The sequence below is a fragment of the Astatotilapia calliptera genome, chromosome 10, assembly GCF_900246225.1.
Source record: "Astatotilapia calliptera chromosome 10, fAstCal1.2, whole genome shotgun sequence".
Classification (NCBI taxonomy): Eukaryota; Metazoa; Chordata; class Actinopteri; order Cichliformes; family Cichlidae; genus Astatotilapia; species Astatotilapia calliptera.
Window position 1 is genome coordinate 2582539 of NC_039311.1, and position 25115 is coordinate 2607653.

A 25115-nucleotide genomic window follows, 5' to 3' on the forward strand; every position below is an offset into this window, starting at 1 on the left:
AACCCACATCCTTGTTGATCAGTAAGTGAATCATGCAAGTCACGCTCCACTGAATACAACAGTCTGACCAGCATTTAGCAATCATGGATGTATCATCAAGTAGCTTCAGGAAGAACGCATAGTTATTATAAAACCTGGCTCAGAAGAAAACATACACATTATAACCAACCCCACACATCCCAGCATTCATCAGTCACTTCATACCAGTCAAGTATTTCTGATGGCCCCATTGCGCCATCTTGTGTTAACACACTGATATGGCAACAGGCTTAAAGCAGTTCTTACCTCATGTACAAAGACAGGAAACCACAAGTCCAAGACCCAAAGCATCTTTTTGGAGCATTTTATTACTTTTTTGACAAATATATATGAAGGTTTTCCTATTAAGGAAACATTCTTTCAAAGATAAGTTTACAGCAAATTCATTCCTGCAAAGAGACAGGAAACAGATATGATGGAGCTAACCATTTCTATTTGTGCCCAGTAAAATGCAAGGGTGCAATTTAATCATTAGAATCAACTGATAACAGTGACACAAAAATCAGTATAGTCATTTCTGATAATGAAAAACAAACAAACCCAAAAAACAAGTATTTTTGAATGCCAATGGGACGTCTTTAAACATCCGTGTTATGATTTGGTGGGGTGAATTATTAGTTTTGCATCAAGGCACACAAGCATTGATAACTGTCAGTGGAGCATCATTTGTTTTCTTGATTTTTTTGCCAAGACACTGGTCCCACTTGGCAGTACAGCTGTACAAACTACAGAATAAAAACAAACCAAAAAAGCATAAGATAGGACATTGCATGATTATAACCAAAGGGAATCTCAAAGAATTCGGATCGATAAATGTACACAGCAATATTGAGTTCAGATCTTGGGACCTCCACCTGTGTCGAGTTCTTCAGTATGGTAGGGGGTGACATCGCACTGACTCTCACTGCTCAAATGTGCTAGCCGCTACAGAGGATGCAGCTCAGCGAGGGATCTCTTTTCCTGTTCACAAAACTCCTGTAAACTCCTCCTTCCCTGCCTGAAGTTGCTCTCCCTCCTTGAAAACGGTAAGATGACCTGAAGTCGGAGGAGAGTTTCAATGTTGCTGAAACTTCTAATGTGTGACGTCTTGAGTGTGTCGAGCACAGTAGTTGGAAGATAGCCTGCCAGAGGATCCAGCCATTTCTCCTTCCATGACTTCATCTCAGAGTGAAGGGAGGCCTGATCTGGCAGGTCCTCCTTGTACAGGCGGAACACAAGACCACTAAGAATGCTGGTTTCTACTTTGGACATTGCGTAAGGCACAATCTCCAGACACCTTAAGGTATCCAACACCTTTTCTGCAAAGAGGTCATCGATTTCTGCTATTGAATGCTCTACAATTTTCATGCTTAAAGATTCTTTGTAAAACTCGCTCAACGGCTCGAGGAGCGCTGAATGCAACATCGTAACGTGGAGTTTAGACGCCAGGGCAACAGCTTCCTCAAACCACACTTTGTGATGGCTGTCAAGATCACTCTTCAGTTTACTGAGGGATGCTTTGACATCAGGCAAGTTGTTCACGGCGAGCAACATATCTAAGGGTTTGCCCTGAAGCGACTGGCTTAGCTTTTTTGTAACAACCAAGACGTTCTTCTGCACCACCGTTGACAGAATGAACTCAAAGTTTCTGATTGTGTCAAAGAACTGAGATGCTTGTTGCTGGTTTGAAGTACTGCCCTCCACTTTCAGCTCATTCAAGCACAGCATGATTGCTTCTAGGATATCTACAATCACCTCGTGCATGTCGTGACTCTTCTCCCAGTTCTTCATGAGCCTGTCCCTCAACTCGTTGCCCTTTCCCTCATCGCGCCGGAACACTTGAATGATCACGTCTTCCAGCTTGTTCTGGCGTTTCGCGTCTTCTGTGAGCCAATGCAACAGCTTACCGATGAGAACCGCTCCATCGGCTGCCTCTTCGGCGGGACAAGACCTAGCGAGCCACACGTTGAGAGACAAAGCAGAGCTGACAGTTCTAATGGCATGCGGGTATTTCTTAGCTATCGCTAAACTTACAGCCCTCATCTGAGCTCCCACTTCACCAACACTCAGCGAGGCCTGACCTCTACAGTACTCCATGTTGAGCCCCCACTTCTCCGACAGGGCGTTTTCGATAGCATTCGCAAGGGTGGCTGGGTCTTCGCTAAAGGGGATAAAGGCCAGCGTTTCCTCACACTGGATGTCCTCTTTGTTCAAGTACCTGATGCACAACGGGACATAGAGCTCACCGTCAATTGCAACTGATTGCTCAGTTATAACTGTGAAGAACTGAGAGTCCCAGAGTTCCTTGAGGATTTCTTCACGTAGCTGGGGTTCGTAGAAGGACACGGCTGTTCTCGGTCCTGGAACCATCTCCGGTATCACGTCATCCTCGGCGGATTTCACCTCACCGTCTTTGGCTTTCTCTGCTACACTGGAGCCATCTGACTCTGTTGGGGCTGCTGGTTTTCTTTCAATGGCGGCTATTTAAAAGATAACAAATGTATTCAAATATTAATTAACACACACACACAAATTTCTACTCTTGGTGTCTGTTAGAACTACTCTACCGATATTTTGTTGCCAATAAAGCACTTACCGCTGTCCAGCCTGTGTTTTTGCAGAAATTCCATTACCTGAAAATAAATGTACAACCATGTGAGTTGTTTGTTGTTTGCAGTTTGTTTGTTTGACTAATGCAGCTATGGCTGCATTAGTCGTTTGAGCTATAAAATAGCAGCTTTTTCCAAACTGGCAAAGAGTCTTGACTTGAACACTTGGTGGGATGAATTAACGGCAGAGCTAGTTAATCAAAATGAAGAGTGTATTAAAGTTACCTGGGACAGGCATGGGCTGCTCTCTGGATCAACCTCCACGCACTTCTCAATGACCTCTGGCAGCCTCGTTAGTGTTGTGCAGTGAGAGAGGAGCATCACATGATCTGTTTTGCTTCCTTTGCATACAGTGTTTCTCAACAGGTCCCTCATCGAATTCAGGGTGGTCTTCATCAGATCACACTCCATACTGACACTAGGCAGGACAGCTACTAGCCTAAGCAGTAAGGTAACAGTTGGATGGCTCTTGGACTCGGGGTGGACTAGCGTTTCAGCGATGGATGTTGGAAGAGCAACATCTTGGTAGTTCTCCCTCCACATGGCTGCCCAGGTGTTGAGCTCTTGTTCGGCAACTTCGGGCTCGGGTAGATCTGTAAGGTAGAGACTGAAAGGCTTGTATGTGGACTCGGACAATACAGGCTGTGGATTGCAAGAAGGCAGCAACGACAGGACTGACAGAGCCTTTAGGTGGCTGTCTGAGAAGCTGTACTTCATTTCATCAATTAGACTTTGCAGAAGAGGGATGCTGAGATTTTCTCTGTAATATATTTCCGGTGATTCATAGCTGTTGGCTTCCTCTGAGAAGCACACTTGCTCCGGAGCGACCCTGGTCGCCAGCTGGAATGCTTGCTCAAACCAAGTGGAGTGCATAGCGCTAACATTTTCTAACATTTTGTTGAGAATCTCTATGACGGAGGGGATTTTTTCCACTTCACAGAGAATATCAGCAGGGTTTCCACAGCGAAAAACAGTGCTACAGTTACGAAGAGGAGCGCACGCGTTCTTCAGTATTACAAGGGTGACGATGTAATCCATATTTCTCAGAGCAGTAGACAAAACTTGCGCATGCATTGATTTGGCACCTGTGGCAGTAGAGCTCACAGCGTCTAGGCAGCTAAGAACACCCTCTAATGTGTCAGCGAGTATGTCAAAGAAGTCCTCCCTCTTTTTCCACCTCGAACAACAGGTTTCTGGAATTTCCTCCAGGGCCTCCCTCGGCATATTTAAAAGCCCGTCGATAGCCTGTGCCAACTGTCTTTCCAAACTCGGAGACTCGTCAAAGAACAGCAGCAGGTCTTCTGTAACATCCAGCATTTTTGCAACCGATGAGCAAGGCACACTTCTCGCCAGCCAATGGGCAAGGCCACAAGACTCACTGGGTGTCACAACACAAAGCGGGTAGCTCCTGAGGAATTCCAAAGACATTTTCTTCAAGCTTTGATAACCTGGGCCCAGCTGCATGAATGCCTGCCCCCGGCACTGCGACATAGGCAAGCTCCAGTCTTCCGTGAGAATCTTTGCAAGGTTGTTCGCTTGTCTATCAACATGGCAGTTTTCATCGAACGGCAGAAAGCCCAGGAGCTCGACTTTTGGAGCCGACTCTCCAACGTACCTCACAAAAACAGGTAGATGGGTCTTGTCACCAATTTTAACAGCCTTGTCTGTGATGAGCGAGAAGAAAGGAGACTCCTGTATTTCTTTCAGTATGACGTCTCTGATTCCATTCATGAGGAGCTTCACCATTTCGTCACTGCCTATAGAAGATGTGTTTTTTCCCTCACATCCAAACCAGTGACACATCCTTAATTCCTGGACAAAAAGTTCTTGGTCTTCTTCTGAGAGCTCACAAAGAGTGCTATTCTTTTTCCCCAGTAGTGCAGCCAGCCGGAAAAGTGTTGCCAGACTCTGACGATTATCACCTTTGCTCCCATTCTCATCTGCCAGTTTCAGCTCGGGCTCCTCCATCTTGTCTGGAGATTGGGGGATTTGGAGCTCCTCAGCCTCCACCTTTATGTATTCAACTAATAAACGAGAAAAAAACAACAACACAGTGACTTTGACAAGTATTAGAAACATGGCAAAAAAAACCCATAATGTCTCACAGCAACCGTACCTTCCATATTATTTTCAGTGTTCTTGTTGAAGCTCTTGGATTCCTTATCCTGTAAGAATACCGAGGTATATTATTCCAGTGTTCATTAAAGAAACCCAAAATAAAACAAACTCTATTAAAAAAAAACAGAAGCACATACCAGACAGATACCCTCCAAGGCTTGTGGCGTAACCTTCAAACACTGGGTCACCATGCGGTCCAAGTCTCTGCTGAAGTCCGTGCCCACCTGCAGCAGAGCCAAGCACGGCGACCTATCTTTGGGATTCGTATCCCTCAGGTACTCTTGGAACTTCTTGTGGCGCATTACAACGCCGCAGTCCTCCAGCGCTGTGCTGGGCAGCACCGACATAATCCTCAGCAGTGTGTTGATGTTCCCAAAGTACTGCATGAGCGGCAGGCGTAACGTGTGAAATATGGAGCTCGGGATGGTCACGGACGCCACTTTGGTCTTCCACGTCACTCTCCAACAGCACAGCTCGGTGAAGAAGTTGTCAGCGTCGGGCAGATCGCTGCTGTAGAGGGGCGGCTTTGATTTCAAGCTCTCAAACACGTAACTCACTGTGACCGAGCACGGGACCAGGGACAGGAAGTTCAGAGCTTCTTTGTGGTCTTCTGAGAAATGATCCTTCACAGTATTGATCAGGTTGTCTACCAGTGGCACGCTTAGGCCATCTTTATAATAACCGACCGGCTTTATCATGCTGTCCCGTGGTAAAGAGTTCTCAGGCACTTCAATCTGCACTCTCAGACTCTGTGCCATCGCACAGGCCTCGTCGAACCAGTTCTGGTGAAACACCTTCATGTTTGTTTTCACTCGGTTCAGAGTGGCCACAATACCGCTGATCTGACAAAGCTGGGATGCAGCAGTGAACTGGTCCTTCTGGATACCAGCACTCAGCTCTCTGGTAAAAGAGGACGCGTTCTTCAGCACCACCATGGCGATGATGAAATCAAACTCCATGACCTTGTGGAGAAGTGCTCCAGCTAGTTCCGATACAGACGCTTTCCATCTCTGTGGGTTGTTTTTGACTTTCTCCAGACATTCGACCAGAGGCTCCAGCATCTGCACAAACACCTCGTAAGAGTCGTGCTTCTCTTGCCAACAGGAACAGAACTTGCCCTGCAACTCCTGGACTTTTTCGTAGCTCTCTCTGAGACCAAAGTCTATCACGTGGTCGAGCTGCTTTTCTAGAGCAACGCTACTGCCAAAAAACATCAACACCTCTTCAAATGTATCCAGGGCTCTTTTAACAGCAGGCACTGGGATGGATTTTGACCACCACGTGTTGAAAGAATAGCAGGAGCAGTGTGTGCTTATAGCCAGAGGATACTTCTCTTGCACTTTGCAAGCAAAGGCTTTCAGCTTGTAGGAAACATCACCAGAGCCCAGGTACGCTTGACCTCTGCAATTTTTCAAATCGAGATGCCACTCCATGGTGACTATTCCCATAAGACGCTGTACCATGACATCGCATTCCAGATCCGCCTCGAGGAATCCCATCAGCTCTAAGCGCATGACATCGAAACTGTCCACAAACCGCAGAAAGAGCGGAAGATAGTCTCTCTCGCCCAGCTTCACAACGCGGTCAATAAACAAGGAAAAGAACGAGCTCCCCACCTCCATGATGATTCCCTCCCTGACAACGTTCTCGCACACACTGAGAACTTCTTTCATTTCAGACTTGGTCACGTACTCGACTTCTCCATCCTGAGGAGGACAGGCGTCACCGTGGAGCCTGCTTTGGCTGCTGTATGCAGAGGTCACTGCAGCCTGTAGCGCCGACTTCAGAGCTTCTCTGTCGGTTTCTGCACATTTCATCTCCACAAGCCTGTCTGGATCCATCTCCAGGTTTATGAGCTGCAGTTCTTCCTCAGTGTCCTTCTCTGCGTGGTTTCCAAAGGAAGTCACTGAAACAACAGGAACAATGTTTCTGATTTGATTTTGAAAATTTGAATTTGAAATATAAATGAATGTAATCGGAGTAAAGTTTTACACTTCAACCTCATTGAGTTAGTTTGGAGTTAGGGCTGTGCGATATGACCTAATTTTTTACATCCTGATATAAGACATTTGTCGTCCCACTTTACACTCGACTTGCATGAAGTGTTTTCAGCTGGGCATCATGTACCTGGCGTCGAGCATACAAACTTATGTCTGAAAAAGCATAGTTTTAACAGCCATTTTCTTTGTGAGTCTTTATTACACGGCATGCTGCGGGGAAAAAGCGTGCTCTAACGTTTGAGTCTGAGGTTATCTGGAGCACCTGACGGCTCTTTTTTTTGCTTCTCGTCCGTAAACTCTCTCCACACTCTTTCACGTGATTCCTGCATAGGTGGTTGAAGAGGTTTGCTGTGTTTGAGTCTGAGGTGGGGGCCGGCTTCCTGCATAATTTGCAGAGTACAGTTTTCTGGTCCGTGTCAGACTTTTCATAACCAACCCATGTCCGTGCTACAGAGGCAGCCCCTCGTTTAGGAATAAGGTCCTGGTTTGTTTTGACTGGTTTTTCCGTTTGTCATCATTTTAGTTTATTTTGAAAAGACTCAACAGGATCTTCAGCTTTATTGTGAAAGGTTTATGTGGAAAATAAACAAGGGGACGGCAGAGCCACACGCTGGGTTTATCGTCGTTGTTGCTAACGACAACACATAAAAACAGTCGCTTGTCCGTCCGTAGTGTGGTTATTTTAAATATAAGAGAAAGAGAGAACTTTAAGAAATTAATATAGCTGCTGCAGTGACCATCAAAACGATAAAATATTGCCATAAATAGTTTATTTTGTGACACCATGAAACAAACGATAGCGTGATATGAAACGATGTTTTTATATCGTCATCAGATACATATCATCATATCGAACAGGCCTATTTGGAGTCACCAAAGTTAAATAGCAAACAGTTGATTTAATGTGGTTAATTTGTTTTATTACATAATGAGATTACTCTATACTCTAAACCAGCAACCTTTCTTTGTGCTACGGACCAGTTTAATGTCGGTCAATATTTTCACGGACCGGCCTTTAAGGTGTCGCGGATAAATACAACAAAATAAAATGATACAACAAGACAAAAACGCTGGTATTTTGTAAATATAATAATAAATGCGAATTCAGTGTGTAATTGTGTAACTTTATTAGCAGCGCCCTCCTGAAATGCACCAACAACACTGAGAGTAACGTCCTCCTCTCTGCCCCTTAATGCTCTCTGGACGCTATGGTAACGTGTAAATATTTCTTAAATAAGACAACTACACCAGGGGAAAAGACCCAGGGAAAGCGAGTTAATGATAAAAACCCTGAAAACCATAAATTTCACACCTGAGCCACAACTCTCGCAGCCCGGTACCGGTCCGTGACCCGGTGGTTAGGGACCGCTTCTCTAAATGATGGTGTGCATATTTGGCTTACATTGTTGAGTCAGTGACTCGTGTACGTTGCAGTAGTTTCTTGGAGGAGGCCGAGCATGGAGCTGGTTCAAGTGCAGAGGCCAACCATGCTGACCGTATTTTGTTGTGAATAAAGTTCTGTTTAGTTGACTTCTGTTACAGGACCACTTACTTACTTACATTGTGCACAATGAGCACTTTTCCTATATACAGCTGCATTTAACTATATTCAATGGCTGATAAATAATGTGTGAACAACAAGCAGAAAATTATTTCATGATTTGCTTTTTCATAATCTCACCTTGTGGAGGCTTCTCTTTTGTATCATCATCCTGTAACACAAACAGGCACCAATGTGACGTCATGTCAGGATAAATAAACGATCACCACTGATTAAAGTCAGATATGAAATTTGCTCAGCTTATCAACTCACCATTTTCAGCATCAGTAGGATGTCTGGGTGCTTCTGGACATACGAATCCACCATTTGTTCAACACTGAAGTGCACGTCCTGGTTAACGTAGACGTACGCCATGCTGCACTGTCTTTGATCATCTGGCGTGGCTGTCAGGTACGAGTGGCAGCGCTCCAGCACCATGTGGTATTGACCATACACGTCTGCCTCCGCGTTTACGCAGGGAACAGTTCCCAAGACCCTCAGCAAGCTCTGCACGTTCGGGTAAAATCCGATATCTGGAATCTTGAGGGTAGCAAAGACCGTGGTTGGAAGAATCCTGCGCTTGCTCGCGTGCCTCCACTTCACTTCCCAGCAGCCGAGCTCTTCGTAGAACGTGTCGGGCCGCGCGAGGTTGTTCAAGTTGGCGTCTGCTACTTTATCCCTGCGGATGCTGAAATTATGGTCGGCCATGTAAGACGGCACCAACGAGAGCCATCTGAGAATCCTCACCATCTCTGTGCTGAACACTCTCTTCACCTCTGCGACGAGGTACTGCAAGATGGGCCGGCTCAGAGTTTCTCTGTAAAAGTCTTCCAGCGGCGTCTCGGTGGCGTCCCCTTGAGCCATCTCCGGTTTGGTGACCTCCACTCCCAGCTTCTTCGCTCGACCGACTGCGTCTGAAAACCATTTCCTGTGGAATATTGCAAGCTCTTGTTGGTATTTGCTTACCAACTTTAAGGCATTGGAAATTGTGTACTGCAAAGTACTGCTGATGCTAATTATTCCCCTGAGACTTGAGTTGAGTATGCTCACACAGCAGAGGGTGTTCTTCAGAACAACGAGTGTCATAATGAAATTGAAATTCTTCAAAATGGGCTTGAGCTTGGCCATCTGCTCAGCAGTGTCTTCATCTACCTTTGAAATGATCTCATTGATGCAGTTCAGGAATGGCTCAAGAATATCTAGCATGGTCTGGAAGCCATCAGTGCCGTATTCCCAGTTCCCACTAATAGCTGCCTTGATCCTGTCCACTTCCCCTTTTATGTGCCCGTATGTCATCTGGATCTTTCCCTCCAGTCGCTTGCACAGCTCTGGTGTTCTCCTGAGTAACGAGGCCACTTCCTCTACAGTGTCTGCAACCGTCTGGATGGAGGGCACGGGCATGCAGCGAATGATCCATATGTTGAAAGCGTACGGGTCGCTTGGCGACAGCACGACTTGTGGAAACTCCTGCAGAATTCGGCAAGTGAGATCTCGCATTTTCTGACACATGCTACCTGTAACGAGATAAGTGAGTCCTCTGCAGTGCTCCATTCTGAGCCCCCACTTGTTTCGCAGCTCAGACAGGAGCATGTAAAACAGATTCTCTCCATCCATGTCGCACGGCAAGAACCCGACGAGGTGCTTTTGTGGAAACCCAGCTACTGTGACGGACCTGATGAACACCGGGATCTGCTCCTTTCCTTCTATCTTGGTCACATCCTGAAGCAGAATGGAGAAGAACCTTGCCAGCCTGAGGCTGTTCTGGATCTCCTCTCGCATCAGACCTTCGCTGAACTGCAGGATCTCTTTCTTGTCGATCTTTTCCAAACAGACCTGACTGAGCGCCCGCTGACCCCTCGCGCCTCCGATCGGCTCGTCGGCATTGATGTTTGCACCGTTGATGCTGAATCCCGTCAATGCCAGGATTTCCTTAAAGTAGACTTTCAGAGTCTCTTTTGCTTTGGAGGTGGCTGCATCCTCTTGGGTTTGGTTTTCTTTTTGCAGTTCACTTGCTGCGCTGTTCTCTCCACATCCGCTCTCTTCTTTCGTCTCCTCCGTTACTTCTGCGGCTGTGTTTTCTTAAGCATGAGAAGACATACTGATTTCAAAAACACTTATTCAGTCCGTCAGCGTTTACAACACGAGCACATTCGTTAAAATACACGAAAAAATGAATCGAAGCAGTTACTGTACCTTTTGTCTTTTTCACAGCAGTATCATCCTCTTCTGACTAGTTTGGTGAAATGGATAATTAAACATTTTTAGGATGTTAATGTTTGATTTAAAAAACATTCCAACAAGAGCAATTCAAAGACCTGGACAGACACTTACAGGATCTCTGGCTCGCTTCCTGCTGTAGGTCGACTGATTGTTCGCAGGCCTTGTGACGTCAAATATTGTTGGAACAGCATCTTCCTTTAACACACAACTGGATGAACTCTGACAAAACAAACATGCACACAAACAAAAATATGAAGCATCACACTGATGCATTTCTCTACTATCAAAATGTCAATACAGGGGATTATAACAAAGAAATCAAAATGATCTGACATTTGTAAACAAAGCAGATTTTTGCACTTATAGTTTGAGTGGTGTTGATAAAACTGAAGAATCTTTTATAGTTTTATTAAGTTGCATTATGCTGATTGCACAGATGTGCTTGCAAAAAAGCACTTGTGTTTGACATCAATAAGCTGCACAAACATGGGGATTTTTAATCTCCTGTTGTATGATATCAGGCTGCCCACGTGTACCTAATGAACTGGAATTCTCTACTAGCACCTACTCGCCCCACACCGAGTGTCACCTCAGTGTGGGTGGGGCTGAAAGCCCTGTGACATCATTTGCATACTACATCCTTACAATCCCTCTGGATTCTGTCGGTGGCACAAAAACCTCTGCTTGCTTGGAACCCCGGCTGTGTAGGTACTAAAACAGTACCCGGTACCAGGTTCTACCACCTAATGGAAAAGTCTAAAAACCGAGTAGGTGTTACTGCAAAAGAGCCTTTTGTTTAGTTCGTTGATCTTAACTGAGAGCAATGAGCAGCAGACCCGCTTCTCACCTGGTGAGAGATCATAGACGGCTCAAAGTGCTTTGCACAAAGTCTGTAAAGCTTATGCAGCTGTTCAGGAGGTTCTGAAGCCAAATCTGGACGAAGACAGTTCTCCAACCATTGGTTGCAGCTGCAAAACACAAGAGGACAAAGGTGTCAGTTGTTGGAGGCACAAACAAATACAGAGTAAAACGGACACCAGCGAAACACCGAGCAGAAACAAAAAACCCATAAAAGCCCCCAAACATCATTTGGGTTCTCAAAGCATTGAAATGTCTTAGGATGTACTTAATTATGCGCTGTATCCAAGCACGGCCGTCACCCACCCAACTCCCCTGATGAACTTCACTCACAGTGAGCATAATGAACAGTTTGTCACAGCGCCCAAACCCGCCTCTCTCTCTCACACACACACACACACACACACACACACACACACACACACACGTATTTGGAAAGCTCTCTTAAGGGGCACAATGAGGTTCATGATTTTATGCATTGTGGTTTAACTGAGGCCATTTCTGGAAGCAGTGGCACACACACACACACACACACACACACACACACACACACACACACACACACACACACACACACGTCGCATAGATTAATGAATTACTTAACGCAGGACAGCAGCTGCTGAAGAGCATTTGGAGTGTAGTGTTTGGGCGCTGTTCCCGTGCTATGCTCAGGCTCACCTAGCTGCTAGGTGATCACAAATAAACTGGGGTCCACCTTGTAGATGTGGCACAGTTCAGATCACCTGGCCTAAGCAGCTCCTGTTTACTTTCACTTCAACGCTGTTCACTGTGAAGCAGAACTATGACTGCACTGCTTGTGTTTTTATGAACACTGAAACTTACAGCCAATGCAGTTTTATTCTTTATTTCTTCAGAGCGCATAATTGCACTTTGCCTCACTGGTGGCACTACTGGAACAAATTAAATGAATTAAGTGTGAATGACTGCCGTGGCTGATTCACATGCGCTCGTTTCCCTCTGACACAGCCTTATTATTATTCATCTCTACTAAATTGCTTTAGTAGTGCATTATTAGCTGTTTTGACATCAGATGGGCGCTTATTTACACTTAAGCCAAAGCTGAAGGCAAACTCCTTTAAATATGTCTTAGACCTCATGATCTGCTAGTAGGCAGTATTTCCTCTGGCATGGAGGACTTCCTGTCCACAGACACTGTACCTTGATTCAGTCAGCTAGCGTGCATCTGTCACTCAGCCACAGTCCTTATTAATTCTCGAATTTATTTGTAAGTCGGTCAACAGAGCCAGTTATGATTCACGACAACAAAAAGCTAAAAGGACGGACGAGATAACTATTAATTCACAGGGCGATCACGTGGACACTGCTTAAATATTGTAATATTTATACGCTACACAATGAGCTGCGATGGAAAATTACTATGGAACTGCGCAGCTTTGTGAGCAACAACCAAAACACCACCAAAAGCATTATTAATTACAGGTGTTTTAATTGTGCTAAGCTAACGCGAGTCATTCTCATATTGCCGCACCGCTGGGATGGTAAGTGCTGTGCACTGATGGTGATTTAAATAGAGCACAAAAAAAAGTTTTTAACTAAGGCTTCTCAGCGTGTGTGAAATGACTGAACTTAAAGGAAATTCCCAAAAGGCCGTTTTTCACGTCGGTGTCCGTTTCTGAGGCTGAACGAGTGACCGGAGTGTTATTTCACACGGACTTTTCTTTCAGGAGTAACGTTAAGTCTGCGCCATTTTCCACCGAGTTGTGTCACTATTAGCCAACATGATGTTAGGCTAACGCCAGTGCTAACAGCCTGTAGCCAACACATTTATTCTGCATGCTCAGCGACTCGTTTCTCTAGCTGCATCTCAATGAAATAAGCATAAGTCTTACCGCTCCGGATCCAATGGAAAGCTAAAAAGTGGAGTGGTCTTTTCGGATCCCCGCTGCTGGTAATCACAGTTCGCTGCGGCGCAGCAGTCAGTCATTTTGGATTGCAATGAAGCTAGCAAGCAAGTTAGCTAGCTTAGCTGGCGGTTGCAAGCTGGCAAGCCTACTGTGAGCAAACCTGTAGGACAGTCTACAGAGTCATGCCTTGGGCAAAACCTGCAACCAACACAGTTGACTTTCACTGTTATTCTCGCTTATTGCCTCTTTGCCAGACTAAGAACCTACTAATTCCATGCTTTCAAAAGTTGATGCTGCGTGCTGAGCCAAAGTCGCCAAAAGCGTGTTATCCCATCAACCAGGAACTGAGTGCTGCAATAAAAATATTCACCAGCAGAGGGCAGAATACCATGACCAAAGAGCCTTATTGTCAAGATGATTTACTCCCTATTCTGATGTAGCCTGAAAATGCGCGCAGGAATTAAATAAAAGTAAGGTTTGTTTTGTTGGGATATACAAATAAACGAGGTTTAAATTCACAACTTTTGGCATGGCGTCGTTAAAATCCTCCGTATGCATCAGCTACTGGTACAGTTCAATAAAATGGCATTACACAAACATCAAGCACAGGTGTCGTACTTTTCTTGTTCTAACTGAACACTCTTTGAATTTGACTTGGCGCTTCCTTTTCTTTGAGCACATTTGATTGTTTCTTTCATTTCAGTGAAATACCTCCTGTCTGTGAAACGCCAGACAATTCATTAAATAAAATGTGGAAATAAATCATTTATGAATAGTTTTCCAAAATAAGAATTAATACAAATTTGACATATCTAATAATTTACATTTTTAATTACTCAATTGTTTCTGTGCTGCATCATGAATTAATTCTATCCTTCGACCTTAGCCATCAAAGTAATCAGCCTTTGAATTGGCCGGGAGTTGTTTTTTTCAGTCGGCGTTTGTCAGTTTAAAGTGCAGAGTTTGTCCTTGCATACTCACTAGTTCCTCTTTGGCAAGTACACTCAAGAGTCCAGACTTCTGAGGACACAGCAGCAGGTTTGATGACTATGGCTCACCTTAAGTATACTTTACTGGCTTTTTACCCTTATAAGTAATATTTACAATGAACATAGCATGTAATTGACCTAATTGTCTTCTTTTAGGTTATATATACAATTCTACAGGCACTCCAGCAAGTTGTTTGGCTATAAAAGAGTCCATCCATCCATCCATTTGCTTCCGCTTACCCTTTTCAGGGTCGCGGGGGGTGCTGGAGCCTAACCCAGCTGTCATAGGGCGAGAGGCGGGGTACACCCTGGACAGGTCGCCAGTCTGTCGCAGGGCCAACACACAGGGACAGACAATCATTCACACTCACTCGCACATTCACACCTAGTGCCTATTTGGATTTTCCAATTAACCTATCCGCCCATAAAAGAGTCACTGATGTTAAATTATTATGGAGTGAACACTGGGTTTATTTAGAAGAAGGCGATAAAGAACTATGCCAAAATTCTTCTTCTGCTGTTTTAAATGTCCACAGTAAAAGGGGATATGTTCAAGCAAGAAATCACTCGTCTGAATAATTTTATGGCTTTATTTTTTTTAACAAAGAAAATGCATCCAAATTATGGAAACCTGTGTAAGAAAACAAAAACAAAACCTGAACAGCGTTCAGGGCTGCACTCAACGTTCACCAAGCAGCCACGCTGCAGCACAGGAGGCCGTTTTCCTGTAAAGGGAGGGCCGTCATCGGCAAAACAAGATGGTGAACTTGTCATTTTTTCTTCAGTTTCTGGAGCCAGCACAGCGACGCTTGTATGTGTTAGGAAGTATCTAACACCTGTCTCTGCTCCGCTGAGCGTGATTCCCGACTACGACTCCTGCTGTACCTCAAGGTATGTCTTCACGTAGGTATCAGCCAATGAATCCAGATCAAACCTAACATCATAGTTAATGTTCAAAAGAGCAAGGCTTTTGGACTTAAATCTGTCAGGCGTGCTCTCCATGTACATTGTGAAGCGCTTGTATGCCACGTTGCAGTTGTCCTCTAAAGCCAAGGCAGGCAGGACACCGATCAGTCTGAAGACCGCCAGCATGTTTGGGAAGAACTTGACGTCAGCCAGCTGCAGTGTTTCATGGAGACTGGAGGGAAAAGTCTCACCTTTCCCCTTTTTGTTCCATTTAACCCACCAACAGTGCAACTCTGCAGAAAGGGTTCCTGCATTTGGGATGTCATTATTAAATGCCTGCACATTCACCTCTTCGGGCTCTGTGGATTTGTGCTGCTCTATGACAGCAGGGATCAGCGACAGACACCTGAGAAGCTTCAGGTGGTCTTCACAGAAGAGTCGATTCATTTCTCGGATGGTGTGATTCACCACAGGAACAGACAGGTGTTCCTTGTAGTAACTCTCTGGCCGCATGGATCCACATTCTGCCTGATGCTTCCTCAAGAACGACCGAGGAAGCTTCGCTGAAATTTCCATGGTTGCAGCTATGGTAAGAGCCTCATCGTTCCAGAATTCGTGATACACGTCGATGTTGTCAGACACCTCTTTCAGAGAATGCAACACAGCTTTTAAACTGGCTGCAGCTAAATGGGTTTCTGTTGCGTTCCCTTGTATATTTTTCCCAAAGGCTTGGGTGAGCGTCATCACGTTTTTCAGAACAACCAACGCTATCACGAACTCAAAGTCGGTCAGTGCTTTTGAAATCTCTAAAGCATTTTGTGAGACTTGATCACTCCATTTCATATCTTCATTGTCATGCACGCTGTCTATACAGAGTAGCAGTGCCTCCAGGATATCCACTGCCACTTCAAACGCATCATTTCTTCTGGTCCATCCGGTGCGACAGATCTCTTTCAGTTCGTTGGCTTTCTCCTCGTTGTCAGGGTAGAAAATCGAAATTGCGTTCTCGAGCTCCAGCTGCAGTAACGCTGACTGACCGAAAAAAGACTCAATCTTCTTAAAGGTAAACATGACAAGCTGAACCCCTGACTGAGCCATCCCACTGGCCAGCGACATGTTCAAGGACTGACTGGAGCTCAGTGTGAGCACAGCCCTCGGATGCATCTCCATTAGTTTGGCAGCCAATATTTTTATTTGATTAAAATGCGTCCCTGAGCAGGAGTGAGCTTGTCCTCTACACTTTTCCATATCTAACCCCCATTTGTCAGTCATTTCAGACAGCAGTTTCTCTGCAAGGATATCTCTATCTCCTTCGAAGTTCAAGAATCCGACAAACCTTTCCCTCTGAAAGTTAGACTCGTCCACGTAGCGAACAAAGACAGGGAGCTGCCATTCTCCCGAGATCTTCACTGGATCACCAGTGAGTAAAGAGAAAAAACTGCTTTGTTTAATTTCCTCCACAAGCTTACTGCGGACGAATTTCTCACACACCTCAATCAGCTGATTCAGCTGTTCGGTGGAGCAGCACTCCTTGTTGTCATTGTACCTCTTCTTTAGGACTTCATCTCCACACATGATGCGATTATCTAGCAATGCCTGAAAGCTGCTGGACCCAAGGCCTTGGTCCTTATTATTGGCAGGCCCCATAGGAGGAATGCTTTGCTCTCCCAGCAGGAGAAGGACTTCAAATAATGACTTCAGATACTCTTTGTATTCTTCTTCCTCTGATAACGTCGGGATGTCTTCCTTAGCTGTTGCTGCTTGAGACTTTTTCATTTCTGAAAAAGAAAAGGAAACGCTTGAAGGAAAACTCAACAACTCCTCTGTAACAAATGAGCCTGTGGGATGTTTATAGTGCCATTTTTCATTAATAAATATCTGTGTGTGTGTTGATGTTTCTACTTACTCTTCCTTCCCTTGCTTTCCATTTCATTGTCTTTGGTCTACCAAAAAAGATATAAAAAAAGAGTTAATATATTCCACTTAAAATGCCACTGAGATACAATCATAATATACACATGTGGTCAGAAGTTTACAAACATGCATGATTGTTATGGTAATTTTAGGCCTTTAATAATTCTTTTAAAGTGTCCTTTTCCTAAGATGAATAACAGAGTACTTAACTGACTGCCCAGCTTGAGGAGCTTGTGCTAAATAAAAAGCAGTGCCTGTTATTCAGACACGTTTTTAGCTTTAGTGAAGATAACACCAAACAAAAAGAAGGAAACAAAACACTTGCAGCACAATTATATTACAGAAGTCTCCCAGCTTTAGTAGAGTAAGCTATTCACAGTAGAAACCCAGTGAACTAAAGGAAAGAGAGTGTGCATGTTGATGTGTTGATGATATTGCACTGTGGTGTGGCTAAACAGAGTACGATCAACAGCACAGTGATTCCTGACACACATGAGAATGTCTTCCTTCGTGGATAAAAGCAAGGCCCAAAGCCCAGAACTGAACCCTCCTGAATATTTGTGGACTATAGTAGTAAAAAACAGCTCCATGCCAGGAAGCCAACCAGTTCTGCCAAGAGTGATCAAATATTCTACCAGAACTATCCTAGATGCTTGTTAATGACTACCAAAGGCATGTGGTCAAGGTGAAACTTGCTATTTAATCAAATATGTCCAATTTCAAACCTGTGTGAATTAAAGAAAATTCAAAAGAAATTCAAAGTTCTGCACCAAATTCTTGTATTTTCGGAATTCATTACAGATGTATGCTGTAATGAGATGCTTTTTTTTTTTTTTAATATGAAATAAAAAACTATACAGAAACATGATATCTCATGTTTCTGTATAGTTTTTTATTTCATATTTATATCCTGTTCATAGCTTGTACTCACTACAGCCTGTACATACTTATAGTTATAGAATATTCACAACATACTTCATACCGTGTACATTATAACATACCATAATAGACCCATTTCTGTAATATACTTACATATCTATATTATTGCTAATATATATTGTAATATGTCTATATCATGGCTAAAGCACTTCTGGATGGATGCAAACTGCATTTCGTTGCCCTCTACCTGTGACATGTGCAATGACAATAAAGTTGAATTCTATTCTATTCTATTACTACAAGATCCAGATGTTTAATTATGAATAAAGGTATGTGTCCTTTCTCAGCTGTCTTTGTAATGAATATTAAAATCTTTCCTCAATTTTAAAGACATAATGTTAAACATGAATAAAGTCTTCATTTGTGTAATGCTGGTATACATTTTTTGTGATATAAAAAAAGTCATTTTTCGACTTCATTGCTATAACACAGCCATGCGTTTACATTTCATACTGTGCAACCATGAGACAAGCGCAGACATGTCTGAGAGCTGCGTGTCAGCCTCTGTTGATCATTCACTACAAACAAAGCACATTACTTAAAAACACACCATCATATACAAATGACTCCACCGAGCACTGCTGGAGCACAAGAGAGTTACACTCCATAGGACAGGAAGACCAAAAGGCTCATGGAAACTACTGTTGCAGTTAAATGGTGGACATGCAGGGCTTTAAGCAGCTGGTTAAAAAGCTCAGCCCAAGATACAGCATCCTAATCCCAATATTTTCCAGTTTTATTGTGTTACAATATTGTTCAGGCTCCTGAAGAGTTAGACGTTTACTTTAGTTACTGTTTAAGTGTCACGCAGTTATTTTCTACTTAAAATGTGCAGCAAAAAAACTGCCTACGCTTACATTTGTCACTGGATATACTCCTGTGTCTTTATTATTGCACTATAACGGTGCTGTTGGGGCCGTGTGTCAGTAGACTCACATTACAAATTAGGCAGTCTGTCATAACTGACAGTAGTTCAGTGGAAAAGAAGGATGGAAATATCGTGGCTCAAGAGTTGGGAGTTCGCCTTGTAATCGGAAGGTTGCCGGTTCGAGCCCCGGCTCGGACAGTCTCGGTCGTTGTGTCCTTGGGCAAGACACTTCACCCGTTGCCTACTGGTGGTGGTCAGAGGGCCCGGTGGCGCCAGTGTCCGGCAGCCTCGCCTCTGTCAGTGCGCCCCAGGGTGGCTGTGGCTACAATGTAGCTGCCATCACCAGTGTGTGAATGTGTGCGTGAATGGGTGGCTGACTGGATATGTAAAGCGCTTTGGGGTCCTTAGGGACTAGTAAAGCGCTATATAAATACAGGCCATTTACCATTTACCATATAATTTTGGAGCTGTATTGCTCACTCTTATTGCTCCATACAAGAACTGTTGACTATCTTTTGAACCACGTTGTGTTAAAAATACAGTAGTTATTCATTCTTTTTGGTTTGTATAACATGCAACGGCTACTATTATCTTCACCCCTTATATGCAAACACAAAATGCCTCTCTCACTTTGTGAGAGCACAGAATGACTGCTTTTCCTCTTCCTCTCTTTTTGTGCTGACACACACTAAATGTCACGTGCCCCATGTAACTGCATTTATCTCATTTTGCTTTTGGTAGGCATTTCTGTCACAAATATTCCTCTATTTATCCTCCCATCCACCAAGATGGTTTGCTCGTTTAGTTTTTGGTATGCTCTATATCAAATATATTTTCATGTATATTTATTCTTTTAACTTTGGTGCATTAAAGCCTGAGTATACTGCAAAACCAGAATAGATCATCAATAATTAAAAATGTCTGACTTTATCAGGGATTCGCATCCCTGATGGGAATCCCTGAACACTTCTGATTAATTTAACCCACCGTCGGTTTAGTGCGCTTCGCCTGTCCATTCTGAGGTTGGCTTGACATATCAAAAGCAGTTGGTATGGAATCATCCTTCAGCACTGTACTCTGAGCATCCTGTAACCAAAACACATACGATGACCTCGTTAATGAGGTAAAACCTGAACTACAACAAAAATAAACTGAAACCCCAATTTATTTTTTCAGATTTTATATAAGGACTGAAAACTCCATTGTTTCTTGTAATACGGACAATTTGGACCAATAGTACTTACACTGTCAATCAAAGACGTTTCAAAATGTTTCCCACAAACTCTGTAGTATCTGTACAGGTGCTCTGGTGATCTGTCAATCAGGTCTTGCCTCTGGCATTTTTCAGCCCACTTCTTGGACCTGAAACAAGGAACCAAACTGTGGACAAACTTCAACAGTACTGTATACTAATTAAACAAGATCCTTTATTGCACATTTGCAGATATTAAAATGATACAGAGACTGACTGAATATACAATGTTGAAAAACAGATTTTTATTGAATTTGGAAACAATTGCTAGGTTGGGTTAGAAGTATAGTGACTGTCTTACAAGAGATGCTTTTACAATGTTTTGAATATGAAAGCTATGAATGCACACAGAAGCTTCAGTGCATATAGATCACACAAGGCAATTTTCAAAAGCTTCCAGTAACAAATTCAACGTTATAGCTTTGTGTATTCTCGAGGAACGATGCAGGAGATCGGCAATTAGTTCTTTATTGTATACTAAGTGAACCAACATGCTCTACACAGGATACTGCACATGATACTTCTTTGTGAGACTATATGTCTCACAAACTATAGAAGCTGCTGGTAGAATTCAGACACTAATTAAAGTTTTACAAGGATTGGCCGGTGAGTTTGAACACCTAACTGCCATTGACTCGTTGATATTTACATTTTTAAAACTTTATTTCCTACCCTGCTTAAATCTTGTAACACTGCTTTTACCAAACTGTTATGACAAACCGTGATCTTCCAGATGTGCTTAGCAATATGCAAAAAAGCAAACCTACGAACATTTTTACTACCAAATGCTTTTGAATAAAAACGGTAGTAAACAGTTAAATGCAAAGGTTGCAAAAAGCGTGCCATAGTTTCCTCTATAACAAAGTCTCACTTCTTGCTAGCTTGGGGTTACTGTTTGCGATGCTAACATCAGTTACCTTTCTGCATCATTCGGGAACCGGAAGAGGGGCTGAGGGTCAGATTTGCCACTGGGACAGTTCGGCACAGCGCAGTGATTTTGCATTCTATATATTTTACGAAAGAAACCCTTTTTATAAAAATCGTTTTATTTTCAGAGGGTAGCAAAAGAACTGCTAACGTCAATAGCGGAAGCTTAAAAGAGCTTCCGAGTTGTGCTTTCAAAATAAAATACTTTGGGCTAACTGGGTAATAATTTTATATAATTTTATAAAATACTTTTAGTATTTTTAAGAAAAAGATTTTTGTTCCTTATCAACTCAAAAACTACTGTACTTCTTTACAGTTTTCAAGGCTTTTTTAAAACTACTCTATATTTCTAGCTTACGCACAAAAAAGGTTTATGAATTTAAATAGACCTAATGAAAATGCCTAGAACGCGACACATATAAGCAAACAAATAACAAATGCATGGATAAAATTATAAATTGCCGCCTCGGTATGCAATATATGCCATTATGTGCTCATACGACTTTATTCTGAAGGCTGTTATTGAGTAGCTTGACTTGGAAAATAACGTGCATCAAATGAGCGCGCGTTTCTTTTCTGTCCCATAATCCTCAGCGGTCTTTTCAAACTCTGAAAACATGCCGAGGCATAATCCCAAATGTATCTTGTGTTTGTGCTGAGGCGTGGGATCCGTAATACTAATATATCACACACAGTCATTGACTGTTATGCTTATTTTAAAAAGATAATTAGCTTTTATGTACTTGTGCAGAAAACAAAGTTAAAGGCTTGTGAAGACTGACATAAAAGCACCGCTTAATACAGTAGAGGCTTTCATAAGTCACACTCTCGTGTATTCGTTTGTTCCAACTCTATTTCCTGGCAGCTGGTGTTTAACTGTCTCGACTTCTTTTTTTAAGGGCAACATTGGGTGTGTATCGGTCAGCACGGACCGGTATTACAGGAATTTTATTTGGGTTCAAACATTTAAACAGAAGGAGGGATAAAAACCTAAGGGCTGGAAGAATAACGTTATCTGTTGTTCTCGCGCTTAGTTTGGAGATATTTTATTGGTTGGTTTTGGTTTCTCGCGATACAGAGGTGGCCAATTGGAGCGCTGCAGCGCCAAGTCAAATCCTGAAGAAGCAAAACGAGGCGTGTTTTTCCCTCAGATTGAGCTGTGGGGCTGAGGTGGAGGGGTTTCTTGGAAGATTATAACGAAGGGGTAAGTCAGTGTTTCATATATAAGCATTACTTTAGCCCACTATCGGAGACTAACGGCAAATTTTCATTATGTCCAACTTGTATTCTTTAAGGTTATATTAGCTAGCTAACGTTAATTTACGACAGAGTACTGCATATGCGTATTCAACACGTAAAGTGAAGTTTAAGTTCGTCGGTTTTACTAAATTATTGAGTTTCGAGCACTTCGCGTGCAAGATGATGTTAATAACTAATCACGCAGTGTATTCCTTGCTTTGCTCACATTCCAGCATTCCTGACTAATTTAAGCAGTTTTGAGGGGCTACACAATGGAAGTTGCAGTTTCAAGACGGAACCACATCAGTAAGAAAGTAAGCTGACATAACATGAAATTTTTTTGAAAGCCCATCTTGAATTTAGAAGATATCATGATGTAATGTTGTTGTTGTTTTTGTAACAGGAAAACAAGGAAAATGCCCAGCCTGCACATGAAAGAAAGTTAATTATAAAAGGAGAGAAAACATCTGTTGTGCCATTCCAACTGAAAAATGGCCCAAAACAGCAGACCCTACCAAAGAGTCAGCCCCTTAGAGCTAAGGCTAAACAAACTGACACTAGGTCAGTGCCTGAGGCCCAGAAACTGGCACCAGCTGCTGTGTCGTTATCAAGGAATGCTCTAGGAATGTATAAAGGAAAGATTGTCCAGTCAAAAATTGGGTCTATTTGGAAGGCAAGTGCAGGTATGATGGATCCTAACCCATCAGCACTGAAAATGGAGAACCAAAGGCCTGGAAAAATGGCAAGAAGAAGGTCCAAATCTGCTGCTGAGATGCAGAGACATGGTACTCAAAAACCTGCACCAGTGAGGTCCAAGTCTGTGTCTGATGGACCTGCTCAGGTTTCCAAGCCTGCTGCCAGCAGTCGTCGTCCTGCTGGATTCTCCTCTGCTCGCCCGCCTGCAAGAATCGTCCCAGCAACACTAACCACTGCTGGCTCTAGAAACACTACTGTGGCTCCCACCAAGGCAGGTGGGACTCACAACCCAAAGACACAGATTTCAGAACCTGACAAGAAGGTCAGCAAGCCTCTTGCCTCAAACACTATCAGTCAATACAGATTTACTATGGAGACTGCAGAAGAGAGAAAGTAAGATGTTCCACACATACATGCGATGTTTGCTATATAACAATTTAAAAAATAAAAAAAAAAGGTAATTTATTTATGTGCTTTCTACAGAGCAAAACTGGCTGAGTGGCTGGCTTCAAAGGGTAAGGCTCTCAAGAGACCAGCCATGTCGACAGCAAAGCCCTCCAAAACCAACGTTTCTACAAAACCTGTCGTCAAACTTCAATCTCAGCCTGCTGCACGCCACATGCCTGAGCCAAGACTGGAAATGTACAATGCTGACACTGCTGTAGGCACTGTTTCCTGTGGAGATACTCAGAGGGCAGGACCAACAGCATCCAGCCAAACTCCAGTGATCATGAACACTACACTAGACCTAGAAACTTCTGATGGGGATCTGTCTGCTGAGTCACAAGACAGAGTGGATGATGTAAGCAGAAATGGAGCATGGTTTCATCCTCTAATTAGCTCGATTAAAATGTATAATATTGAACATCAAAGATCTCCCTTTGTTTTATAGATTGTTGTGAATCTCTGTGATGCCTTGGAGGCCATGGAAACGCCATCGAGATGTAGCAATGGTAAAATAATCAGCATTATGCAGTTCTTTAAATATCTGATGCCTTTGTTTACATATTTGTCATTTGTGTTGATAAGAACTCACAGGTTTGACAGATAAATGCAACAGTGAAATGGAGGACAGCATAAATGAATGTAAAGCGGAGGAACTGAAGATTGACGTGCCTGAGGATGCTGGTAAGCAGGTGAAGGATGAAGCAGAAGAAAGCGATGATCAGAAAGTGGAGATGGATTATGTAGAAAGTGATGATGACGACGTGATAGAGACGACTCCAGAGATGGAGGATGCATCAGTGATCAAATACAGCGTGAAAACAACGCCATACTTGCAAAGGTGAGCCGGTCAACTTTGTCTTAGCAAATCTATTCAGTTGAGTATTTGAGCCACTTCGTTCTTAACTCTTACAAAATGATTCTCTCAACATTTCAGTGTCAGAAAAACAATTGAAGGCGAGGTCGGCACGAGTGCATCCAGGAGAAAGAGCAACATTAATGATCTCAAGTTTCTGACACCTGTGCGCCGCTCCTCCCGCATCCACAACAAATCCAGCCAGCTGCCCAAGATGCTCGTCGATCACGATCCCTGCGTGTCATCGCTGGCTGAGCTGGTGAAGCTGGATGATAATCCTAACGCCTACATCTACAGAAAGAACACTGCACTCGTCGCGGATCTCCCGGACAAGTCCAGCCTCTAAAGAAACCTATATTTGTACTATTTCTAAGGGGGGGTGTATTCAGCAATGCTTGGTACTCAACCTAATTGACACTTTAAAGATGATTTTAATATTGAATTGTCCTAATATGAAATATTTTACTGTATTTATGTTCATGCTGTCCTGCTTTGTTTCCTTGAATACTAACTTTTCTAAAGTTAACACTTTACGACAATTAAACACTTTTCTGAAGTTGTCTTTAAAAAATGAAGTCTTGAGTGCATCCTTTTTATAGAACCTATGTAATGAATTGAAACTGTCTTCCATCTATAAAGTGAGCAAGAGTTAAAATTATGATAAGTAACCCTACATTCTGGCAGCTAATTGGCTGTTGTTCACTGATGTCGGACCATCACATTTCAGAGCTTCCAGAGTAGCTCATGGATAATTTGTTCCCTGGCAGAAAATGAGTGGGGAGACTAAATCCAATCATTTTCTTGCTTTCCATATGAACCATTACCTGCTCAAGCGT

At 43.2% G+C, this 25115-nt stretch overlaps 3 protein-coding genes across 3 annotated transcripts; 1 reads left to right on the top strand and 2 right to left on the bottom strand.

Moving 5' to 3' along the window:
* Positions 1-329: 329 nt before the first annotated feature.
* On the bottom strand, positions 330-13859 carry LOC113030498 (uncharacterized). Its single transcript, XM_026182004.1, has 11 exons — positions 13235-13859; positions 11353-11473; positions 10617-10724; positions 10479-10515; positions 8559-10363; positions 8427-8457; positions 4883-6651; positions 4744-4792; positions 2853-4651; positions 2615-2651; positions 330-2498 (listed from the first exon to the last, which is right to left on the bottom strand). Exons 1-11 carry the CDS (start codon positions 13327-13329, stop codon positions 964-966), a joined length of 7386 nt encoding a protein of 2461 aa, XP_026037789.1. The 5' UTR covers positions 13330-13859; the 3' UTR covers positions 330-963.
* Positions 13860-14814: 955 nt separating this feature from the next.
* thap12a (THAP domain containing 12a) lies at positions 14815-21214 on the bottom strand. The gene is made up of 5 exons (XM_026181758.1): positions 21035-21214; positions 20110-20227; positions 19853-19951; positions 17051-17087; positions 14815-16922 (listed from the first exon to the last, which is right to left on the bottom strand). Exons 1-5 carry the CDS (start codon positions 21118-21120, stop codon positions 15106-15108), a joined length of 2157 nt encoding a protein of 718 aa, XP_026037543.1. The 5' UTR covers positions 21121-21214; the 3' UTR covers positions 14815-15105.
* A 948-nt stretch (positions 21215-22162) lies between these two features.
* On the top strand, positions 22163-24835 carry LOC113030361 (cytoskeleton-associated protein 2). The gene is made up of 7 exons (XM_026181761.1): positions 22163-22248; positions 22517-22597; positions 22687-23372; positions 23463-23781; positions 23872-23932; positions 24009-24264; positions 24361-24835. Exons 2-7 carry the CDS (start codon positions 22556-22558, stop codon positions 24623-24625), a joined length of 1629 nt encoding a protein of 542 aa, XP_026037546.1. The 5' UTR covers positions 22163-22248; positions 22517-22555; the 3' UTR covers positions 24626-24835.
* The last annotated feature ends 280 nt before the right edge of the window (positions 24836-25115 follow it).